General features: G+C 41.7%; 1 protein-coding gene across 2 annotated transcripts in view; it reads left to right on the top strand.

The window, feature by feature from the left end:
• CCDC30 (coiled-coil domain containing 30) overlaps window positions 1-23,561 on the top strand; it is a 118,588-nt gene that overhangs the window by 90,314 nt on the left and 4,713 nt on the right. For both annotated transcript variants that reach the window (XM_072771624.1, XM_072771625.1), the window contains 5 exons: window positions 4,220-4,382; window positions 4,893-5,005; window positions 15,354-15,495; window positions 18,803-18,939; window positions 20,912-21,026. In XM_072771624.1, coding sequence (XP_072627725.1) covers window positions 4,220-4,382; window positions 4,893-5,005; window positions 15,354-15,495; window positions 18,803-18,939; window positions 20,912-21,026 — 670 coding nt within the window. The remainder of the gene's footprint in view (window positions 1-4,219; window positions 4,383-4,892; window positions 5,006-15,353; window positions 15,496-18,802; window positions 18,940-20,911; window positions 21,027-23,561) is intronic.

Genomic DNA, 23,561 nt, shown 5'->3' with positions numbered 1-23,561 from the left:
ATGTCTGAGAATAAGGCAAATGGCAAGAAAAGAGGCTAGAAAAGTAAGCTAGACTCGAGCCCTGCTGAACGTAACAAGCCACATCAAGGACTTGGGGCATGTTCATGGAAGACACTGGTCTACAGCTCTCCTTTCCTGTAACATCTCTATCTGGTTTTGGTATTAGGGAGATGCTGACATCATAGAATTGATTAATAAGTATTCCCTCTTCTTCACTTTTTCTGGAAGAGATTGTAGAGAATTGATATCATTTCTTCTTTATATGTTTGGTTGAATTCACTGGTGAAACCATCTGGGCTTAGTGCCCTATTTTTTGAAAAGTTATTAAATAGTGATTCAATTTCTTTAGTAGGTAGAGGTCTATTCACAGTATCTATTTCTCCTTGCATAAGTGTTGGTAGACTGTGTCTTTCAACGAACCAGTCTGTTTCATCTAAGTTATCAAATGTGTAGGCATAGACTTGTTTAAAAAAATATTCTTTTATTGTCCTTTTTTATGTCCATAGGATCAGTAGTGGTGATCCATCTTTCATTTCTGATATTAGGAATTTGTGTCTTCTCTGCTTCTTGATTACCCTGCCTAGTGGTTTATCAATTTTATTGATCTGTTCAAAGAACCATTTAAATTGTTTTTCTCTATTGTTTTCCTGTGTTCAGTTTCACTAATTTCTGCTCTGTTTTTTGTTATTTCTTTTCTTCTGCTTTATTTAGGATTATATTGGTCTGCTTTCTCTAATTTCCTAAAGTGGAAGCTTAGATTATTGATTTTTGATCTTCCTTTTATAATATTTGCAGTTATTTTTTTTTTAAGATTTGATTTATTACTCATGAAAGACACACAGAGAGAGAAACAGAGACACAGGCAGAGGGAGAAGCAGGCTCCATGCAGGGAGCCGGACAGGGGACTCGATCCCAGGTCTCCAGGATCACACCCTGGGCTGAAGGTGGTGCTAAACCACTGAGCCACCAAGGCTGCCCAATATTTACATTTAATGCTATAAATGTCCCACTAAGCACAGCTTTCGTTCCAACTCACAAATTTTGTAAGTTGTATTTTCATCTTCATGTAAAATACATGTAGTTCATAATATTTTTAAGTTTTTATGACTTCTTATTTGACATGTATTATTTAGAAGCATATTGTTTAATCTCCAGATATTTTGGGATTTTCCAGCTATCTTTCTGTTATTGATTTTAGTTCCATAATATTATTTTAAACAGTTTTATAACATTCTGTTACATAACTATAATTTATATAAAATGCTTTTTAGACATTTTTGCTGTTACAAATAATGATGCAATGAATATCTGTGTACATAGACTTTATAATAAGTGTTATACTAAAGGAAGATGCTATGGTAGTGCATAGCAGAAACACCTAGTCTGGTCTAGGGAGCTCAAGAAAGCCTTCCTCAATGAAATCTGTTTAAGCTTAGTGTGAGGAACTTGGGATGGATAGCTCAATAGAGAATATTAGGGGAAAGAAGTCCTAGAAGAGGAAGATAAGGACAAGGTTGGAGTTGCAGGGGAGAAATAAGTGTAGAGGATGACTTATTTCAGGAGTGAAAAAAGTTCATTTTGCCTGGAACAAAATGTTTGGGGGCAAGAAAACGAGGCTAGAAAGGTAAGCTAGCTAGCAAGCTATATTGAGGTATTTGAACCTTATGATATGATGAGATTGTGATGTAGAAAGAGCACTCTGGTTGCTATGTAAGGAATGGATTGAGAGATTAAGGCCATTGGGGAAACCAGGAGGCTTCAACCCATTTATCTCTTAATTTCTTTTTTTTTTTTTAAGCTGGATACAGTGTACTTTATTGATGGTAATAACAACACAGGAGCTCCCCAAGCCCCTCCCCTTCTTCAGGGGTCTGGGATGAAAACTGTGGTGGTCTGGAGATTCTCAGTGTGTTAGGGGATGAATTGGGGCAAGGACTCCCCAGCAGCTGAGGGCCTCTCTCTTCCTCTTGCTCTCACTGAGGCTGGTGGTCTAGGGGTTTCTTACACCTTAGAGGCCATGAGGACCATAAAGTCCAGCCCCCAGTTGCTGTAGTCAAATTCATTGTCATACTAGGAAATAAGCTTGACCAAGTGGTCATTAAGAGGAATGCCAGCCCCAGCACTGAAAGTGGAAGAGTGGGTGTCACTATGAAAGTCTCAGGAGACAACCTGGTTTTCAGTGTACCCCAGGATGCCCTTGAGGGGGCCCTGTAATGCCTGTTTCACCACTTTCTTGATGTCATCATATTTGGCAGCTTTCTCCAGGCAGGAGGTCAGATCCATGACTAACACATTGGGGGTGGGGACACAGAGGCCATGCCAGTGAGATTCCCATTCAGCTCAGGGATGACCTTGCCTACAGCCTCGGCAGTGCCAGTAGAAGGAGGGATGATATTCTAGGCAGCCATCATGTCACAGCTTGCCATAGAGGCTGTCCACAGTCTTCTGAATGACAGTGATGGCATGGACTGTGGTCCTGAGTCCCTCCACGATGCCGAAATTGTCATGGATGACCTTGGTCAGAGGGGCCAAGTAGTTGGTGGTGCAGGAGGCATTGCTGACAATCTTGAAGGAGTTGTCTTACTCCTCAAGGTTCATGCCCACCACAAACATGGGAGCATCAGCAGAGTGGGAACAGATGATGATCCTCTTGGCCCCACCCTTCAAGTGAGCCCCAGACTTCTCCATGGTGAGACAGCAGTGGACTCCACAACATACTCAGCACAACATCATCCCAATTGATGTTGGTGGGATCTTGCTCTTGGAAGATGGAGATGGGCTTTCCATTGATGATAAGCTTCCTGTTCTCAGCTTTGACTATGCTATGGAATTTGCCATGGGTAGAATCATAGTGGAACATGTAGATCATGTAGTTGAGGTCAGTGAAGGGGCCATTGATGGCTACAGTATCCACTTTACCAGAGTTAAAAGCAGTCCCAGTGGCCAGGTGCCCAATATGGCCAAATTGACTTACTCCAACTTTCATCGTTGTGTCTCAGGGACAGGACTGGCACTGCACCAGAAGATATGGCTGCATATATCTAAGGGAGAGGAGCAGAGAGCCTTCTTAATTTCATTCATTGGCATAACTGGTTTATTTGTCTTTTTTCAAACTATATATAATATGGGAATTAATTTCTAACATTTCATTGGTGTTTTAAATTTTGACTTGCTATGTTTCAATGTCCATTTCCAACTCCTAGATTCTATTGCATATAACTCAATTTTCTTTAGTTCTAGCAATTTAAAACTTCCCTTTCAGCTCCAAAGCTTATTTCTTAGTCTGGCCCCTTGATCAGAAATTCAGAATGGAACTAAAAGAGTAGACAGTAATTGGCAAGAATTGCTCAGGTCTATAATGAATGAGATAAAACAGAGGTGAAGGGGGCAGTCCTGGTGCTGGGGCAGATATGAATCATACAAGGTAAGCTTATAGAGCCTGCACTTATATCCAGAGCCATGACAAGAGCTGGAGGTGCTGGAGGCTGAGAGATATGAGTTCCAAGTCTCAAATATCAATCTTTCCCAGTAATCCATTGGCTTTTCTGAAAACTGAAGTTAGAGAAAGTGAGTTCAGTTGTCCAGTGTCAGTAGTGACCTAGCATGTAGATGTTACTCCATCATCCTCATCATATTCTTCTTGATCATCTCCTAAATCCAAAGAGCCTTGTCAGAAATCCTCAGAAACTCTTCCACGAACTGTAGTCTGATGAGATTCCCTCTGAAGGAGTTAAGTACTTATGGCCCTTCTGGAAAAGGGTGAATTTCCTCATCAAACATGGGCTTATTTATGATTCAGCTCTTGCAGTGTTAACCTGTGTGCATTAGTATCAATAACATTTGTAACTAACAGCCCTATGTTGAACCAAGATCAAGGGACCCAACTTGTAAAGCCACAAGAACAAGTAGAAAGAATAAAAGATTCAGGATCAGAGCCCTACCTTCATCTTGTCCTAGCAAGTTAATTAAACCTCTCAGAACCACAGCTTCCTCTGTGAAATAAGGGAAATTACTTCCTCTTTGTAGGGTTGTCTTGATGTGAGAGAGAGAACTAAGAGAAGCATTTGTCACAAAAGAGGTCCCCTGTGCTGGTCTCTTTATTTTATGGACACGTGCCCTACCTCAATGAACCAGTAAAATCCCTTGTGATGATATAACAATTTTAGGTCAAAGAATTCCATAATTTCAGTGTGATTTAATGTACATTAATTGCTCTCAGGAAACTCCTAGATCAGAATGTAAATGAGCTACAAAAGCAAGTGAGCATCTTACAAGATAAAGGGAATCAACTGGAAATAACCACTTCTCAGCAACAATCCAGAATTCAGGAACAGGAGGCCCAACTTAAACAACTAGAAGATGAAAAAAGAAAATCAGACGAGGTAAGAAAAGCAAATAGATGTGCTTCTCAGTTTTCCTGTTCCATAGACCTGAGTAATACCTAATAGTTATTGAGTGCCTAGCATTTTACCCGTTAAGTGTATTGGGAAAGCAGAATCTACTCTAGATATCTCAAGCAAGAAAGGATCTAACACAGGGAATAACATGCTTACAAACTGTTGGAAGGGAAACTGTTGGAAGGGAAACGTAGGGGTGGAGAGAAGGTCAGAAAGAACTGCTGCTGACTTTCAGTAACTCCAGAAGTTCAGAAATCCCAGAGAAACCCACTCCTGCAGCCCCAGAGTGGGAGATTTGCAGGAACACTTCCTGAAGCCCCTGCAAATGTCTCGTCAGCTGTCTCTCCGTCCATTTACCTGCTAGTGCTAGAGGAGAACTATGGGTTCCCCCCGCAGTGCTGGAACTCTGCTGTCAAGAGAGTCTGGGAAATGTAGTTTTCAGACTTCCAACCTTGCAGCACAGAATAGACTAATTTTTTAAAAATTGTTTTTCAGCATCTTAAGAGCAACCAAGAATTGTCAGAAAAGCTTTCTGGGTTGCAGCAAGAGAAGGAAGTGCTACGTGAAAAATATGGGCAACTTTTGAAGCAGTTTGATGTCCATGTGAGGTAAACAAAAACCAGTTCCCTCTGGATAGGGATTTCATGCTTTTCCCACATACACCCTTTTCATTTGCCTTCATGGTTTTCTCCCTGCACATACTTTGCTCAGTCCGGATCACCCTCTCCCTGTTTCAATTCCTCATTTCAACTCATAATTCTTAGGCTAGGAGTCACCTTCTCTAAGAAACCATTCTTGGTGCCACCAGCCTGGGCTGAGTGAAGTGCTTGTTCTCTGTATCCTTAACAGCGCTTGGTATATGCCTCTTTGTATTTATTTCAGAACTTGCCGCATTATTTTGAAATAATGTGATTCACTACGTGTCTTCCTACCAGACTATAGGCTTTTCAAGGGCATGGACTATGGTCTTATTTTCCTTAGTCTACAGTATATACTAGGTGTTCAATAAAAAATGTGTTTCTGAACTTCTTGCTCTTTCTTCCATTCCCTGCTCATCATTCCACCAGATGCCTCCTGCTCTCCTTTCTGGAATGTAGCATAGTAGTTCAGAATATGGACTTTGGAGCCATATTGCCTGGGTACAAATCCTGGATCCACTAGAAACTAGCTGTGTGACTGTGGATGAATTATGTTGCCTCTCTATGCCCAAAGTCCCTCATCTTTAAAACGGGCAAAATAACAGCACTTATCTCATAAAGTTGTTGTGAAAATTAAATGAATAAACAGACATAAAGCACTTAGAACAATGTCTAGCACACAGCTATTATTCTATTTCTTTTTAGTTATTTTTCCATGACCCACCCCTCCGCTCCCAGCTCTGTAGTCTCCTGCTCTATTCCTTCTATTAGGCTGAAATTTCTTATTCTTTTGTATTCTTACTCACCAACTATGTTGATGGTATTAATAATAATGATTTTAAAACCATTGTCCATTGCTGTATAGCAAAGAGTATTTTTCAAAGTCATTGGTATTCCTTATCTTGCTTCAATCATCATATTAGTGAGAAATGTAGAAACCATGGTCAGGGGACTATGTGTGGTTCAGTTGATGCTGCTTAGAAATCTAAGACAAGAACTCAGTCCTCTAATAACCTATGTAGTGCTCTTCTCACACCTTATCTCGGTATTAGAAGGAGTTGAAAGAATGAAGTGCGAGATCCAGAACATATAAAATGCCACGATGCCTGCCAAATGAATTGACACTGAATCTAATGTGTATATAAATTGCTTACCCAGAATCCTTCACGTATTCATTCCTAGTCTCTGTCAATACACAGTTTTATGATTTTACTATCATAGCTTGGATAAAAATTTTTTTGAAGATGTTATTTATTTATTCATGAGAGACACGCACAGAGAGGCAGAGACACAGGCAGAGGGAGAAGCAGGCTCCATGCAGGGAGCTGGATGTGGGGCTCGATCCTGGGTCTCCAGGATCATGCCCTGGGCTGAAGGTGGCGCTAAACCACTGAGCCACCCGGGCTGCCCCATAGCTTGGATAAAATTTTATATTCCCCTCCTCTTAGTGTTGTCTCGTAAGCATAGTGCTTTGTTGCGACTGCCTTTGAATTTGCTTATTTTTGTAAAACATAGTATTTTGTAAAGTTGATGTACCCTTGCACAAATAGTTGCAGTTAAACAGGATCTGATTGCTAAAGAAGACTAACAGGATCCAATGACAGTGCTTCCAAATGTCCAACTTGTTGCAGGAGAGGATACAGTAGCACAACAGAATTGCCTTCCATGGCAGTCTCACAGCAGACAGTCCTGAGTGGTCCAGCCAGGATCCCCAGAGGTGATCCAGATGTGTAAGGGCCATGCTGGCATGCACCTCCTCTCTTGGGTCAGGAACTACCAGTGTGTGCACTGAATACCTCAAAACCAGGGACCCCCCAGATGGAGTCTCAACTGAGATTTTTCTTTATACATATATACACACACATATATATAAATATATATGTATATATATTTTGTATATATACGTATATGTATATATATATATATTCGGCTGGTCATGTGAGCATATTTCTGCTACGTAACCAGCCTCAACAGCAGAGTCTTCTTGAGAAGACTGAGACCAAGTACAGAGACCAAGTACAAATCATTGGTCTCACTGTTATCAGTAAACAGTGCTGACAAGCTGGTGAAAACTGCCATCAGATTCCTCGGCCCTGGGATTACAAAGCAATGCTGCTTTAATCAGCAAATTTCATTACTTGACCAATAGTCAGTGCCAAGGAAGAACTTTAGCAAAACAGCTCAGGTCAGTTCTAGGCCTGCTGGAATCAACCCTCACAACACAGTCCTGAGTTACAAATTACTCACTGGTCTTATAAATGAGATTTTTACTCAGAATAACACAGAAAAAAAGGTATTTTGGTATATGTATATATACACACATACACATACTTTTTGTTTAAAACATTATTTTTATAGAATAAATTTCCAGGAGTGGAATTACTGGTCAAAAATCTGGAACTCTGGTTCTTAAAATGTCATGGCAAACATTCAGAAGCATCCCACCATTCAGAAGTTCTGCTATCATTATATAAAAGTAGCAATTACACCACATCCTCATTAGCACTGGGTGCTGCTATTGGGGGGAGGGCTCTGAAGAAATTTTACCCAATATTCTTTGTTTTAGTGGAGGTATAATTGACCTATAATAAATGCACAGATTGTGTATGTACAGCCTTATACTTGGCAAATGTATACACCTACACAACTGCTACTGTATTCAAGATCCAGAACATTTCCATTATCCCTTAAGGTTCCATCTGAACTTTTCACAGTCGCTCTGCATCTCCTGCAGATGCAGAGATGTGTCCCCCACTTCCTCCCAGACATCCACTCTTCTGATCTCTGTCTCTTCTAGAATTTTATCTAAATGGAATATTATTGCATGTAATATTTGTGCCTGACTTCTTTTGAGCAACATATTCTATGATTTTTTTAATGCTCACTTATAAATATTTGTCATTTTATTTTAAATTTCTCTGATGGCTAGTGTGGCTGAATATTTTTCCGTGTCATTTGCCCATTGCCTTTAGGACAGTGGGTCCTGACCCTAGCTTCATGTGCCTGGACCCCAATATAGGTTAGTTAGATCAGGTTAGTGGGGATAGGGCTTAGGGACCAATGTCTTTATAAAAGCTTCCTTGTGTGGTTCTGATGGGTCATCCAGTGTTAAAAACACAGCTTTAGGAAAGAAAATGGAAGGAATGATCAAACTCTAGGTTCATTTTTGTCTTCATTCCCCTGACCCCAGCCCTGACCTTTACAGACAATGCTTATTTTTTCCAAGTTGTCCCAACCACTCTCCAGAGGAACAAATTCCTTGCCTTTTTGAAAGAAAAAAAAAATAGAAAAGTCCATCTGGTTTTACTTAAACATAAGCAAAAAATTGTCCCTACATTTTAGACATGAGTATTGTGCTGCCTCATAGATCTAGTAGTTAATAAAGTGAAAAATAAACTTAGAAAATTCACATGTTCTTCACACACGTTGGCCAGGAGAGCTTCTGACCAAACCAAAAGGTGTGCCACCTAGCCAGCCAGCACTGGCGAGGGAAGGCTCCAAGCTCTCACCAGCTGTACTGCATCAACATACTCTTCAAACCATGCATAACACTATAGAAAGAAGCCTGAATATCAAGCAACAGGAGCCAGTTCAGTCAAGCATAATACGCTCACTTGATGGAACCTCACACAATTGTAAAACATGGGGAGCCCCAAAGACTAGACAGTGGCATGGGGAAATGCTTACAATATAATAAATGGAAAGATGGTAAGACTAAAATTTTAATGTAGGCAATGTTTAAACAAAAGATGCTTATAAAAAGACTGAAAGGAGGGGCAGCTGGGTGGCTCAGTGGTTGTGATCTCAGGGTCGTGAGACTTGAGCTCCACGTGGGGCTCCATGCTCAGCAGGAAGTGTGCTTAAGACTCTCTCTTCCTAAAAAAAAAAAAAAAAAAAAAAAAAAAAAAAAAAAAAAGACTCTCTCTTCCGTTTGCCCCTCCCCTCTCAAATAAACGAATAAATCTTTTTTAAAAATTAATTTCTTAATACTCCCAATGGCAAAATAAGAGAGAAAGCAGCTAGGATTTGGGTTTTAATATCCTAGGGCAGGATGGGTAAAATAAAACCCAGAAACAAGTGCTGTGTTCCAAATGACGTCAAAACATCAGAGTAGGGTAGCCTGGGTGGCTCAGCAGGTAGCCTGGGTAGCTCAACGGTTTAGCGCCGCTTTCAGCTCAGGGCCTGATCCTGGAGACCTGGGATCGAGTCCCATGTCGGGCTCCCTGCATGGAGCCTGCTTCTCCCTCTGCCTGTGTCTCTGTGTCTCTCATGAGTAAATAAATAAAATCTTAAAAAAAAAAATCAGAGTAATTGTGAACAGCTGAGAAACCCAGAGGATGCCAGGTAGGTTTTTTGTACACTGGTAGGTGTTACACCTCTGAAGCCATGGACCAGAGGATGCTAAAACCCAGTGATATCTTTTGCCAAACTATTTCTAGTAAAAAGGGAAATAAGAACATTTATGAGATGTAAATATCTCCCTGTAAAGAATCTAAGTCACAGCAGTGGTAATCTTGAACACGATTCTGCAAAAATATATACTTCATCCTATGCAGTGGGTACTGCAAGAGCCACAAAACTGAACAGGCCTGAAGCAGTTTTATGAACCCAGTATCTAGACCAACTCTATTAATTAGGATGTAGGTAGAGTTGCTAGAGCAGAGACCCTGAATAGCAACATCTTTTGAAAGGAAAAGTTTTCTCTCCTACTTAACAGTGTAGACATAAGCAGTCTAGAAGGGGTATGGTGGCTCAGTGTAACAGGAGTCTAGACTCCTTTGTCTCGTTGCTCCAGCATCTTTAACATGTTACTCTCATCCACCTTCAAGCCAACAAAAAAGGAAGAGGGGACAGCAAGGATGTTCCATTTGCCTTAAGGACACACTACTTCCACTCATGTTCTATTGGCCAGAGTTTACTCATATGGTCCCACCTAGCTGGAAGGAAAGTCAGGAAGTATAGTTCACCTTATGGGTAACCAGGTGCCCAGCTGAAAATCAGAGGGTCTATACTGACAGAGGAAGGAGAAAATGGACTGGGGACAACTCCAACAGTCAATCACTGCCAAACACAATGACAAGCTGTATCTAGGCTGGTATGTATGTCTCTGGCCTTCAGGAATTCCAACTTCTCAGCCGGATATCTGACTAACAGCTAAGTTTGGTTTTTTTTGTTTTTTTTTTGTTTTTTAATTTCTTTATTCACTCGAGACACAGAGAGAGGCAGAGACATAGGCAGAAGAAGAAGCAAGCTTCATGCAGGGAGCCTGATGTGGGACTTGATCCTGGGACTCTGGGACCATGCCCTGGGCCAAAGGCAGATGTTCCACTGCTGAGCTGCCCAGGCGTCCCACTAACAGCTAAGTTAATCTTCTAAGGGAAAACATGCAAATGATTCTTGTATGTGCCCTCTCTCTCTTACGATCAGCAAGTAAGAGAGAGAGGGCACTATTTTGGAAAATGGAGGAGTCTTACAAAAACATATTTAGGAGTAAGACATAATTTAGAAGAACACAGGACCGTCTTGGAGTAGCTCTTCTATCACAGTTTGACTAGAATTAGCATCTAGATAAGTCTGCTTTGCTCCTTCCCTCCCATCTGGCTCCCAGCTCTTACATAAAACAAAATATCAAACCCATACATACATGATCAATTAATTTATGACAAAGAAGCCAAGAATATACAGTGGGGAAGTGACAGTCTCTTCAATAAAGTGTTTTAAGGAAACTGGATGGCTACATGCAAGAGAATAAAACTGGACCACTCTCTTATACCATATACAAAAATTTATGCAAAATGGATTAAAGACCTGAAATGTAAGCCTACCTACAGCTAATATCATATTCAATGGTGAAACACTGAAAGCTTTTACAGCTAATATCATATTCAATGGTGAAACACTGAAAGCTTTTCCTATAAGCTCAATAATTCATGGGGATGTAATATATAGCATGGTGACTAGTTAATAGTTAATATTATAGCATCCCATCTTTGAAAGTTGCTAAGAGAGTAAATCTTAAAAGTTCTCATCACAAGAAAAAAAATCCTACTTATGGTGATAGATGTTAATTAGGTTGTGGTGATCATTTTGCAATATATACAAATTTCAAATCATCATGTTATACACCCAAAATTAATATAAAGTTGTATGTCAATTATACCTCATTTTATTCTTTTTAAAGATTTTATTTATTTATTTGAGAAAGAGAGAGAGTGAGCATGAGCAGGAGGGGCAGAGGGAGAGGGAGAATTTCAAGCAGACTCCCTGCTGAGCAGAGTCCAACACAGGGCTCTCATGACCCTGAGATCGTGAACTGAGTCAAAACCAAGAGTCCAACACTTAACCAACTGAGCCACCCAGATGCCCCAATTATACCTCAATTTAAGAATAATAAAATTTAATTTAATTATTAAAAATTTAAAAATAGATTTCTTACTGGGAAAAATCAGCAGTGTCTGGTTTGCTTGGCCTTGCTGATATTTTAGCATTCTTCTCTGTAGAAGTAACTTCCTTCCGTGTGAGGAGGTCCCTAGAGCACCCTCGGGTATGGTGATTTCATCGAGACTCATAGTACTCAAAAAAGCTGTTATACTCATGGTTATGGTTTGTATTACAGTGAAAGGATACAGATTAAAATCAGCAAAGGAAAAAGGCACATAGAAGCCAGAAGAGACAAGACACAAGCAGCCTTCCCGTGGTCCTCTCCCACTAGAGTAGATAGGGCAGTACATAATCCTCTCTGCAATGACGCATGACAACATGTATGGAGTATTCCCAAGCACAGAAACTCACCTGGGCCTGACATCCAGAGAGTTTATCAGGGGTCAGTCACATAGTCATGGAGTGCCCCAATGATTAACCTTAACTACTCAGTCTCTAGTTCCCCTAACCCCCAAGGTCAAACTGACAGCACAGCACAGGACTCTAGCTGAACAAAAATGCACTCACCATCAATCATACTGTTAGCATAAAATATTGGTGTGGCCCCAGGCCACAGGTAATCAAAGATGTCGTTACCAAGCAGGATATTCCAGGGGCTTAAAGGTTGTCTCCCAGGAGCCAGTCAAGGAATGTGAAGGGTTTGGCTACCTTGGTCCACGGAGTTAACTCCTGCACAGCCTCTGTCTGCTGACTTCATAGAGTATGGAGATAGGCTGCACAAATTTGCTTTAAAATCAAACAAGGGTGCAGCCTGGGTGGCTCAGTGGTTTAGCGCCTCCTTCGGCCCAGGGCGTGATCCTGGAGACCTGAGATCGAGTCCCACGTCGGGCTCCCTGCATGGAGCCTGCTTCTCCCTCTGCCTGGGTCTCTGCCTCTCTCTCTCTCTCTGTGTGTGTGTGTGTGTGTGTGTGTCTCGTGAATAAATACATAAAAATCTTTTCAAAAAAATCAAATCAAATCAAACAAGGTTTTTAGTTACCTTCCCTTAAGTTAGGGCTTCCCCCCAGTTTAAGTATCAGAGGTAAGATCAGATAGTCAAAATGTGAAGACTGCCTGCCACCCCCGGCCTGACTGGCTGTGTCCTCTAGTGCCTACAGGGACCAAGAGTAGCTTTCTCATTCCTTAAACACATTTTGTTTCAGTTAAAATGCCATTACCCAAATGTCGAGGCATTCAGGGGAGTCAGGGGCTATAGAGACTGTTAGAATAGTTTTTAAAAAGATTTTATTTATTTGAGAGAGAGAGAGAGAGAGAGAGCATGAGAGATCAAGAGAGAGAGTGTGAGAATGAGTGGGGGGGGGTGGAGAGGGAGAAGCAGACTCCCCACTGGGCGGGGCTCCATCCCAGGACCCTGGGATCATGACCTGAGCCGAAGGCAGATCCTTAACTGACTGAGCCACTCAAGCACCCCCCATTAGAATAGTTTTTGTTTGTTTGGAGTAGTGTTCTTTGCTTTGTTTTTAAGATATCAGGATGTAACTGACTGCAAAACAAAACACAACCAAAACAAAGCAACCACCTGACACATATTTAGACCAAAAATCTTTTCTCCTTTCTCTTCCTTGAGGAGAAAATCTCAAGGAATATGATTGTGGAGATGGCTTCAGCTGCTCAGTGTCTCTAAGGACCAGGCTCTTTCCTTCATTCTGCTCTGCTGTGCTTGGTGGGTGGGCACGTTCGTCTTTAGGCTTGTCCCATCGTGGTTACAAGGCAGTGACTGCAGCTGCAGGTCGCACAGCCTCAGCACAAGGGCAGCTAGGGCGGAGAGGGATGGTTTCTCAAGTTCCTAGAAGTGTCCAGCAGGCACACCTTCTCACAAGCCCACCCCCCTGTCACACACACACAGCTGGGGCCCACACACCTTTCTTGAGATCAAGGACTCTCTGTGGACACCTAAATGAAATCTGGCTTTGGTTAGCAGGAAGGAAGAAAGGCTACATACCTGCAGACCTTATAGCCTGCCACAAGGGGTCTGTTTATAATGAAATGGAAGTGGTAAGGGGCTCCCTCCCAAATATGTCCAGGGCTTTCCCTCAAGCTTTAGTCTGCATTAGAATCCCCGGAGGACTTGCTAAAACACTGATCCACCCCGAGTTTATGATTCTGTAGTTCTGGGATACAGCCTGAGACTTTGCATTTCTAACAAGTTCCCAGGTGATGCCGATGCTCTCAGTCAGGACACAGTTTGAGAATCACTGCCGTAGGCTTAGAGAAAACTCAGTTTAGGAACGTGGGCTGCAGCCATGGTTCTCATGGGGCAGTGGTTTGCCTCCCCGGACAAGGGAACATTTTGCAACGTCTGGAGATATTTGGGGTTGTCACACGGTAGAAGGTACTCCGGGCATATGGTGGGTCGAGGCCAAGGATTCTGTGTAAGCATTCTACACACCACAGTACAGGCTTCCACAACAACAAATCACCTGGCACATATTGTCAACAGGACAGAGGTCGAGAAACACTAGTTTAGAGTGATTTTGTGTTATCAGACCTAATGGGTTCAAAGTAAGATATCTCCTCAATTTTTAATTTGAAGAGGTGCTTCTTGACTAACCATATCCTTATTTGGAAAGCACAGTCATCTTCAAAGACGCTTGCCTAGTTGGGGTATCCAGGCTTTAATCTATTTTCTTGTTTACTCAGATTAGCTGTTTATAGTAGCTTGAAATGGTAATGTAGATTTTTGTCCTTCTTTTAAAAACATTTATTGATATAATTAACATACCAAACAGTTCACCCACTAAAGTGTACAATTTGGTGGCTTTAGTTGTACATCCATCATCACAATCAATTTTAGAACATTTTGTTACCCCCAAAAGAAACCTTTTAGCCATCCTCATTTTCCCTCCCTGCCCCCAACCGTAGGCCACCAGGAACCCTCTACATTTGCCTGTTCTGGACATAGAAATGCAATCATGTGATATGTGGTCCTTTGTGACTGACTTCTTCCACTTAACATAATGCCTTCAAGGTTCATCTGTGTCGTAGAATAGATCTGTACGTTGTCCCTTTTGTGCCAGAATAATGTTCCATTGTACAAATATGCCATATTTTGTTAATCCATCCATCAGTTGATGGTCTTGGGTTGTTTCCACCTTTTGACTATTGTGAATAGTGCTACTATGAATATTCATATACAAGTTTTCACATGGATGTGTTTTCATTTCCTTTCTCTTGGGGGTGGAACTGCTAGGTCCCAGGGTTCTTTGTTGAACCATTTGAAGAACTTTCAGGCTTTTTCCAAAGAGGCTGCACCATTTGACATTCCTACCAGCAGTGTTTGAGAGTTCCAATCTCTCTGCATCTTTCCTAGCACTTGTTGTTGTTTGTTTTATTTTAGCCAGTCTAGGGGGTGTGGAGAGGTATCTCACTGTAGCTTTGATTTACATTTCCTTAATGGCTAATGATGTTGAGTATCTTCTCATGGGCTTGCTGGCAGTAAGTTTGATTTATGTCGGAATCTGAGTTAGAGTCTTGAGCAGAGACCTACGTAGAATTGGCCTTCAGAAGTCCAGACTCAGGCAAGGACTGAGAGCAGACTCAGTTATCGGAGGTTGGAGTGGGTTTATCACTCTCCAAGCGTATAGCCAAGAACTAGGAACTCAACTACTGATTCCATGGAGCAGGAATCAGAAATAGATGTCAAAGAGTTTCCTGAGTTGGGGGTGACTAAAGCTGCTGCTATTTAGGAGGTTACCCTTGGTCCATTCCCCTACCTTGGGGGCCAGAAGTCCTACAGCTGTGAGGCTGGACAAGTATCCACATCTGGTGGCAGGCCTCAAGAAAGCAAGAGAAGGAAACCTAAGAAAGGTGCGTACTGAGGAAGCAACATAAACTTTCACTCTGCTCAACTGCACTCTGTTTAAATTTACATTTATAGGAACTATAATGAGAAACATCAGCACCACAAAGCCAAACTTCGCAGAGTTAAGGACCGTTTAGTTCACGAAGTAGAACTACGAGATAAGAAAATTGAAAAACTAGAACATGAAATCAGAATTCTGCATCAAGAAAAGGAAAAGGTGAGCAGAAATGTGAAGAGCTCCCTGATGTGCTGTGGCTCGGCTCATTCGAGAAAGTCCCCTCCTGCTTTAATTATCTTGCAATCTCTTCATACCCTAGGTTCTCATTTCTTTCCCTTGCACCTTCTTTTGGTGTAATTCTGCCAAAAAAAAAAAAAAAAAAGTAAGACTCATGGTGTTGCTAAAATGGATCAGACACTGAAAATACCCTGCCCTTCCAACCCCAATCAGTGTCTTGTTTTCAAATGAAAATGTCTTCTCTTAAATGCATCAGCAGAGACTTCCAAAGGACCCTCAGTAATTCATTCCTACTTCGTATTGCACTCAGTTTGCATCGAACTTCTGTCAGTTTTAAATGGCAGAGAAAGTGGGTGACTCGTGTTCCTTTATCAATGCTTGTGTAGTGTCTCTAGGCTTTTTTTTCCTCAATATTCATGGCTGCTTCATCCTTGTCCCATTGCCCCTGTGACTTAGTGGTAGGCAGGAAGAAAATGACACAGATGGCATGGAATCAACTGCAGAATGGTCTGGAGATCATTAAGCTATGTGAATTCAAAGTGGAGAGCCAGTAATGTTTTCCCTTCTTGAGATCCTTAGCCCATCAGAATTTTGAAAACTCTGTGCTCGCTCCTAAAATACTCATTGCTATGTGTGTGCCAAGGATCCCGAAAGAACTCATGCAGTTTCAGTCATTCCATGGGCTATTATGGGATGGTTAAGAATTCTAGACTACACACAATAAAACATTTTTGGATTATAACAGATGGGTCACCAATGTTTAAAAAAAAATCCTCCTGATACTCCACGCTATAGTAAGAAAGGAAAATAAGTTGGATTTTGCTGTATCCTTCTATTTGGGCACGAAATTGTCAAACTTTTAAAGACTCAGATCTAGATTAGACTCACAACTAGGAAAAGTACACAAAAGTATACAGATGAAAGTAGCAATCCTGGTTCATGGGCTCACCAGAAATATCAGCCTACTTCTGCATTGCCATGTTCTTGTACTGCCTGCCTTCCACTCCTAGGGTTACATGACAGAAACAGCCTCCTACTTTCAGCAGGCATGTTTACTTTCTTCCTGACTGTGCTGGGTTAGAGAGTGTCCTCCACAAACTTGTGTCTCCCCAGAACCTCAGAATGTGCTCTAACTTGGAAATAAGGTCTTTGCGGGTGTAATTAGTTAAGATGAGGTCATAGTGGATTAGAGTTGGCCCCAAATCCAGTATGACTGGTGTCCTTATGAGAAGAGCCAGCACATGTAGACACACACAGGGGAAGAAGGCTGCATGATGGTGGAGGCAGCTGTTGGGGTGATGCAGCTACACCAGGGAGCACCAGGGACTGCTTGTAAGCACCAGAAGCTGAGAGAGAGGCAGAAGGAACTAACCCAGCCAACACTTCCAGGTTTAGACTTGTGGCCTCCGGACATGTGAGAAAAACAGGTCCTGTTGTTTTAAGCCATCCAGTTTGTGGTAATTTGTTACAGCAGCCCTGGGAATCTGACACATCTACCCAGAGAACAACAGATCTCCAGGAAATACTCTGGAGATGGCAAATATGCAGAGCTAAGGAAGGGCAGTTGGTCCCTTTGCCTACTGCCATTGAAGGGTGCTGTGGGTTTTGGCCTTAGATGCAAAATCTTGACTTGCCACTGAATAGTTCTGTGACCTGGCACAAGTCTCTGGGTATTGTTTTCCATCATGAAATGCCAGAACTAATCCCCACCTCATAAGGCTTTTGTGCAGTTAAAATAGGAAATGCCATGGAGTGGCACCTGACACAGACAACTATACATAGATGTTATTTTCTTCTCTCTTGGTATACGCTCTCTTAGAAACATGTTAATTGGTATATGTCAGTTAACAAGAGAAATTGTTAATAGAATAGGAAATACTAATGCCACAGTGGTACAAACCTGGAGGTCCTGATTTTACTTATTTTAGGGCCCACGGACCAGAGCTGGGCTCACCTTCCAAGCACCAAGTCTCCAGAAAGTAATGCCGCTTTTTTTGGACTTCATTCCTTCAGCCTTCTCTTTATACAGTGAGCCTGTTGAGTCTCTTGCCTGTTGTAAACATCCAAACCAAATTTCTCCAAATATTTTATCCTTTTATTAGAGCAGATGTCCTGATTTTCTGGTTCAAAGAATAAGGCATTTCCAAAGGGCAGAGTTTCAGGAGCCTGCCCCATCCAGATTCCTTTCTAATCCAGTTGTAACTGCAGAGTATTATCAGTGGGATGACTGCTTCTATTCTCAATCCTTACCAAAAACATACTTAAATAAGAGCAGACAAGACTATTGTTAGACATTGAAGGGTCCTGGCTGCGGGACTTTAAAATCTGGAGTGGTTTGTTTCAGAACATAATGTCATATCCTTTCTTACAATTCTTGAATAATAGATGGAGTCTTTTCTGGATGATCTATATCGGTGCCTTATTTAAAAGATAGTAAGAAAGTTGCCCCTCTTAACTCTATGATTCACCATCTGCCAGCAGCTCATTATTCTCTTCCCATCCCCACTCACTCCTGCCTTTGGCAGGTAGGGAACAAACACAGAAGGGTGAAGGCACTTACCAGTGATAGGTCATCACTGATGTGAAAAGGGCAAGTCTACACTTTTGAGCTTCTGAACTCCTCACCAACAGTGATATTTATTAATATCCACTGACTCTTTCAATATAAAAACGTTAGTATTTTTTCACAAGCTACCCTCCTTTATCATTTTAGCTATAGCTTCACTAGCTATTGCTTTTTGGAAAATTGTTGGTAGGAAATGAAACCTGGTGTCAAGCTAGAAGTCTCTTTGGGCTGATATCCACAAAGATATTCTCAGTAGCTGGCTTACCTGCTTGATTTGCCAAGCCAACTAAGATCCTGACGCTGGTTGCCAAGTTTGAGGGCTAAATTCCCATCTCTTCTCTTTGCCTAAGACTATCACCACATTGCAGATGGAGGTGTGTTATAAGGAAAAATGTCAAACTGGAGCTTTAGGAGATTCAGTTGTATTTGTTAGTGATTTGATACCCTGTGATATTAAAATATACATGAAAGCCTTGGGATCTTACTGGAAGTTGAGTGCTCAGATATTTTTAACTGTTAGCCAGAAGAATGACTAATTGTTTAAAAAAAAAAAAAGGCAGGACCTAAAATGACCAAAATCAACAAAAGAACTATATAGCTGGCAACATCAGCAAATAGGTGAAGACAACCTAGGGGGCAAGAGAGGAAAAATAAAAAAAGGAAATTTGCTGTCCATTTCATAATTCTTCCTCCTGCAGTAACGAGGGGCTTTATGATCTCTAGGATAAGGCATTCCGGGACCAGGTCATTGCTCAAAATGATATACTGCTCCTAGAGAAAAGGAAACTTCTGGAACAATTCCTAGACCAAGAACAATTAACCCACAGCAACAAATGCGTAATATCTTCAGTCGAGAACAGGTAGGTGCGATCCTGCCTGAGGAGCCAGTGAATTCTCCATAGAGGTTTCTCCTTCACCAAAGAGCACAGAATTAGGGCAAAGAGAATGGGTTGATCTTAACACATAGAGTCACCAATAATAGCTATAGTGATAACATTTTGGGGGCATTTACTATGTGCTAGGCACTGATGTAAGTTCGCTGTCTCACCAAGCCTCACACCAATCCACGAAGGATGCTCTGGGATTAGCCTTAGTTTATAGGTGAGAAAGCTAAGGTCCAGAAAGGTTCGGGAGCTCAGGTAGCTTGGTCAGTGACACAGTAGTGTGCAAACCTCATTAGCTTGGCCCTGCAGCCCACAGTCTGTGGGGAGATCTGTCCAGTAGCCTGGAACTCTCCTTCTGCTATTGTGGACACACACTTCTCCGGGCAGGCCTGGGGAGTCTCTGATTATCTCTTATTATCTGTGTCTCCCCTTGAATATACTCTATATAAGCCACTGCCCTTCTCAAACTATGTCATTGATTCTGACATTCCCAACACAACTGACTTATTACCCGTGCCTTAACATTAATGATGTTCTCCTCTTACCCTCCTAAAGACACACTCTGGCCATCTGGATTGGACTTGTATGTTTTACTTACAAGAGTTACTTACAGTTACTTACAGTTTACTTACTCCAGAAACTGGAGTAAGTTTCTTCTACAGGGTGCTTCTTCCTTTTACAGATGAGAAAACTGAGGCTCAGGTTTGGTAATTTGCCAAGGATCACACAGCTAGTAAGTGGCAGAACCAGAACTCAAACACAAATCTCCGACCCACACTGTTGTACCCTCATGTGTCCTAAATAAACCATGGCCCTGGAGAGTGAGCCTGGAATACTGGTTAGGAACTCAGGCTTAGAAGTCTGAAAGATCTGGATTGGCATCTCAGTTCTACGACTTTCTGGTTTTTATGTCTTTAAACAAGTTGCTTTTTTCTGGGCTTCAGTTTCCTCATCTGTAAAATGGACTCCATAACGATAGTGATTTCATGGAGTTGTTGTGAGGATCGAATGAGCCAATACATGAGCGGTTTTAAGTGTTTACTCTGTGGGTGGTTACAGTGCGTAACACATGGTAAGTACGTGGTAAAAGGTTGCTGCTGCTGCTGCTGCTACTACTGCTGCTCTACTTCTACTATTAACTACTGCTATTGCTGCTGCTACCACTACTGCTACTGCTGTTGCTGCTGCTGCTGCTATTACTCTGTTGCTACTATTACCGCTACTAATGCTGCTACTATTATTAATACCACTGCTGCTACTACTACTATTACTACTGCTGCTATTACAACTGCTGCTGCTGCCGCCACTAATGCTATTACTACAGCTGCTGCTGTTATTGCTGCTACTATTACCATTACTGCTACTGCTGCTGCTACTACTGCTTTTAGTACCACTACTACTGCTGCTACTACCACTACTACTGATGCTGCTGCTATTACTGTTACTGTTACTATGGCTGCTGCTGTTACTACTATTACTGCTACTGCTGCCACTACTAATACTAGTGCTGCTACTACTACTATTACTACTGCTTCTGCTGCTACTACTGCTGCTATGCTACTGCTACAAAAGTATGGGAGGACTGCATGAGATTAGAACCAGATGCAGGCTGTGTAGCTACAATGTTTGAAGGGATGCAGAGTCTCTTGTTTCAGTCCCACCCCTAAATGGGACCATATCCATCATCACATTTCTCTAGGGCTAGAACTGTGCCTTCCACACTCTTGCATATGGTATGTCTCTGTTCTCAATATGTTTTTAATGACTATGTATGGTCCAGAAGCTTATTAGTTTCTACTTGGTCTTGGAACATGGTGGGAATCATTCTGCCAAACATAATCTAGGCAGTGGGCTAGGACCCAGAGCTGGTGGGAAGTGGGACATAGTGTTGAGTTTTAGTAATTATACAGAAAGTTTCAATTATTCCTCTGATCTATCCCATTCTTAGAGTCTTTCTTCTGGATCAAGAAAATAAGCAATTGCGGGAAATCAGCCTCCGGCTTACACAGCACGTTGGCTTCTTAAAGCGAATCATAAAGAGCATGCAGATTTATGAAGAAAAGGTAAGATGTGTGCTTTTGCGTGTCCTTCATATGAAGCCTAGTTGCCAAGGTTATTGTGTTGTCTCTTCCCTTCATCTTTGTTTTTAAACGTATTCCTTTTTTAAAAAAAGATCTTATTTATTTATTCGTGAGAGACACAGAGAGAGAGAAAGAGAGAGAGAGAGGCAGAGACACAGGCAGAAGGAGAAGCAGGCTCATGCAGGAAGCCTGATGTGGGACTCGATCCTGGGATTCTGGAATCATGCCCTGGGCTGAAGGCAGGCGCTCAACTGCTGAGCCACCCAGGTGTCCCTTCCCTTCATCTTCATGTAGCTGTAGGCTGCACTTGGCCTCATAGTGGACTGTGGCAAAGAGGCTCATTGGCTGCACCAGAGCAACAGACTCTGAGACTCCTCTTGGCCAACTTTGCTCTTTATTAGGTCAGCTTGGGACCCAAACTCATGACCTTGAGATCAAGGCCCAAGCTAAGATCAAGAGTCAGATGCCCAACTGAATGACCCACCAAGGCACCCCTGGGTCAGCTTTTAGTAAACACTCTCCCCCTACATTATCCCAAAGAGATTTGTACATGTCTCATAGCTTCTTCCTTAACACTACATCATCATTGCCTTTTTTCTTCTCTATCTCATTAACTCAGCAGTGAGATCCTGAAGGGCAAGTATTTTATCTCATCTGTCATTGTATCTATAGACAGGTGCTCCATAAATATTTGAGAATGAATGAATTTAAATATTCTCACATGTATGCCTCATTCTCAAACCTGTTTGCCATGGATTATTCTAGCCCTGAGAAATGAGCAGTCTGAGGCTCAGAGAGGTAAATGGAGATAGTCTGGTCTGGCAATGAGTCAAGCCTGAGGAGAACATTGGAGTCAGAGAAAAGCAATTAATGTACAGAAATCCAAGTAGACAAGTAGCAGAGTCCAGACAGCTGTGGCAAATAGTATAGGTTCAGAGAAGGTCCAGAGTCTGGCTGGTCAATGTGTCAGCAAAAGGGACTTCAGTGAACAGAGTTGCATTCTGAATCCAGGATACAGAGGCTGCTTGCTTTCTCCCCTGGTTTATATCATCTGCTAGACGTTTCTTCCCAAGATATTTCATGTAGATTCTGTTTGTTGGGTACTATTGGTATGAGCATAAGACCCACATCTGATTTATTCTCAGAAAGGTGATTATTTCTGGGGTCCCTGCGTAGCTCAGTCAGTTGGGCATCCAACTCTTGATTTCAGTTCAGGTCATGGTCTCAGGTTTGCAGGATCAAGCCCCATATCAGGTTCCACACTCAGCACAGAATCTGCTTGGGATTCTCTCTCTCTCATTCTCTTTCTCTCTCTCTCGCTCTCTCTCTCTCTCTCTCTCCCCCTCCATTCCTCCCCCAACTTCTTGCTCTTGCTCACTCTCTCTCTTAAATAAATAAACAAAATCTTTTTTAAAAGAAAGGTAAAAAAATTTAAGAAAAAATAAAAGAAAGGTAATTATTCCTAAGGCATATGAGTTGTTTTGTAGATTTTGTCAAAAGTAGAACTGCCAGATTATGGGCTTGATTTCCAACAGTTTATGTTTTTGCTTGAGCTACAACTGTTCTCAATTGTCTAGCCATTCACAATATACTTATTCATTCAGCAAATATTTATCAGTTTTAGGAACTATGCTAAATCCTAGGAATATGAAGATAGACCCTGTTTCTTGAAGTCTTTAGTTAAGTAGAGAAGGACAGACATACATGAATAAGCATTATAGTCTTATAGGTACTGAGTTAGAGCCTGAGTGGAGTATATACTAGGACCAATAGCTTTGATTGCCACCATATTATGCTCAAACAAGATAAGAAATGTGACATGGGTCAGGACTACAGTATATCAAACTCCACGTTTCATGTGGAACAAAAGTACCAACTGGTAACATCTTCATATGTGTTAAAACAACTCCAAAATTGCTTTTAAACTTAGAATCTTAAGAATCTTCCACTTCAGTCCCCTCATTTTATATGGGAAAGTGATGAAACTCGAGAGAGGTTAATGATGTACCTGAGTCACACAGCTACTGCTGACATTTCCCACGTCTCTTGATTCTCAATGATTGAGTATCACTACAAACAGATCACATATAGAGATCAGACATATTCTAGATCTCCTCTTTCCTTGCAACACCTCAGAGACAAAAATGGTGAGAGTCTGACATTTATTGAGTGCTTGCTATGCGCCTGGTACTTTGCTAAGCATTTTATGTACATTATCTCTTTTAATCTACAAAATAACCTTGCCATTTTCACAGCTCAGGAAATTGAGCTCTAGTGAGGTGAAGTGACATCACTGCCCAAGGCACATCGCTGATAAATAGAAGAGCAAGGACTGAAACCAACTCTCTCTGTTCTTAGCCGTTACCTCATAATACCCCAAGTGTACTGTTTCCCATTTGGGGTATTGGCATAACTGGAGACATAGGCTGGTAAGAGACCATGTTGCTTCCTGCATTGTAATCCCATCTTTCTCTCTTTTGGGTTGTAAACCCATGAGAGCAGGAGCTATGTTCATCG

This window comes from Canis lupus, chromosome 13 (genome assembly GCF_048164855.1).
Source record: "Canis lupus baileyi chromosome 13, mCanLup2.hap1, whole genome shotgun sequence".
Lineage (NCBI taxonomy): Eukaryota > Metazoa > Chordata > Mammalia > Carnivora > Canidae > Canis > Canis lupus.
The sequence above is the reverse complement of the archived record's forward strand: the minus strand, read 5'-3'. Positions and strand labels throughout refer to the sequence as shown.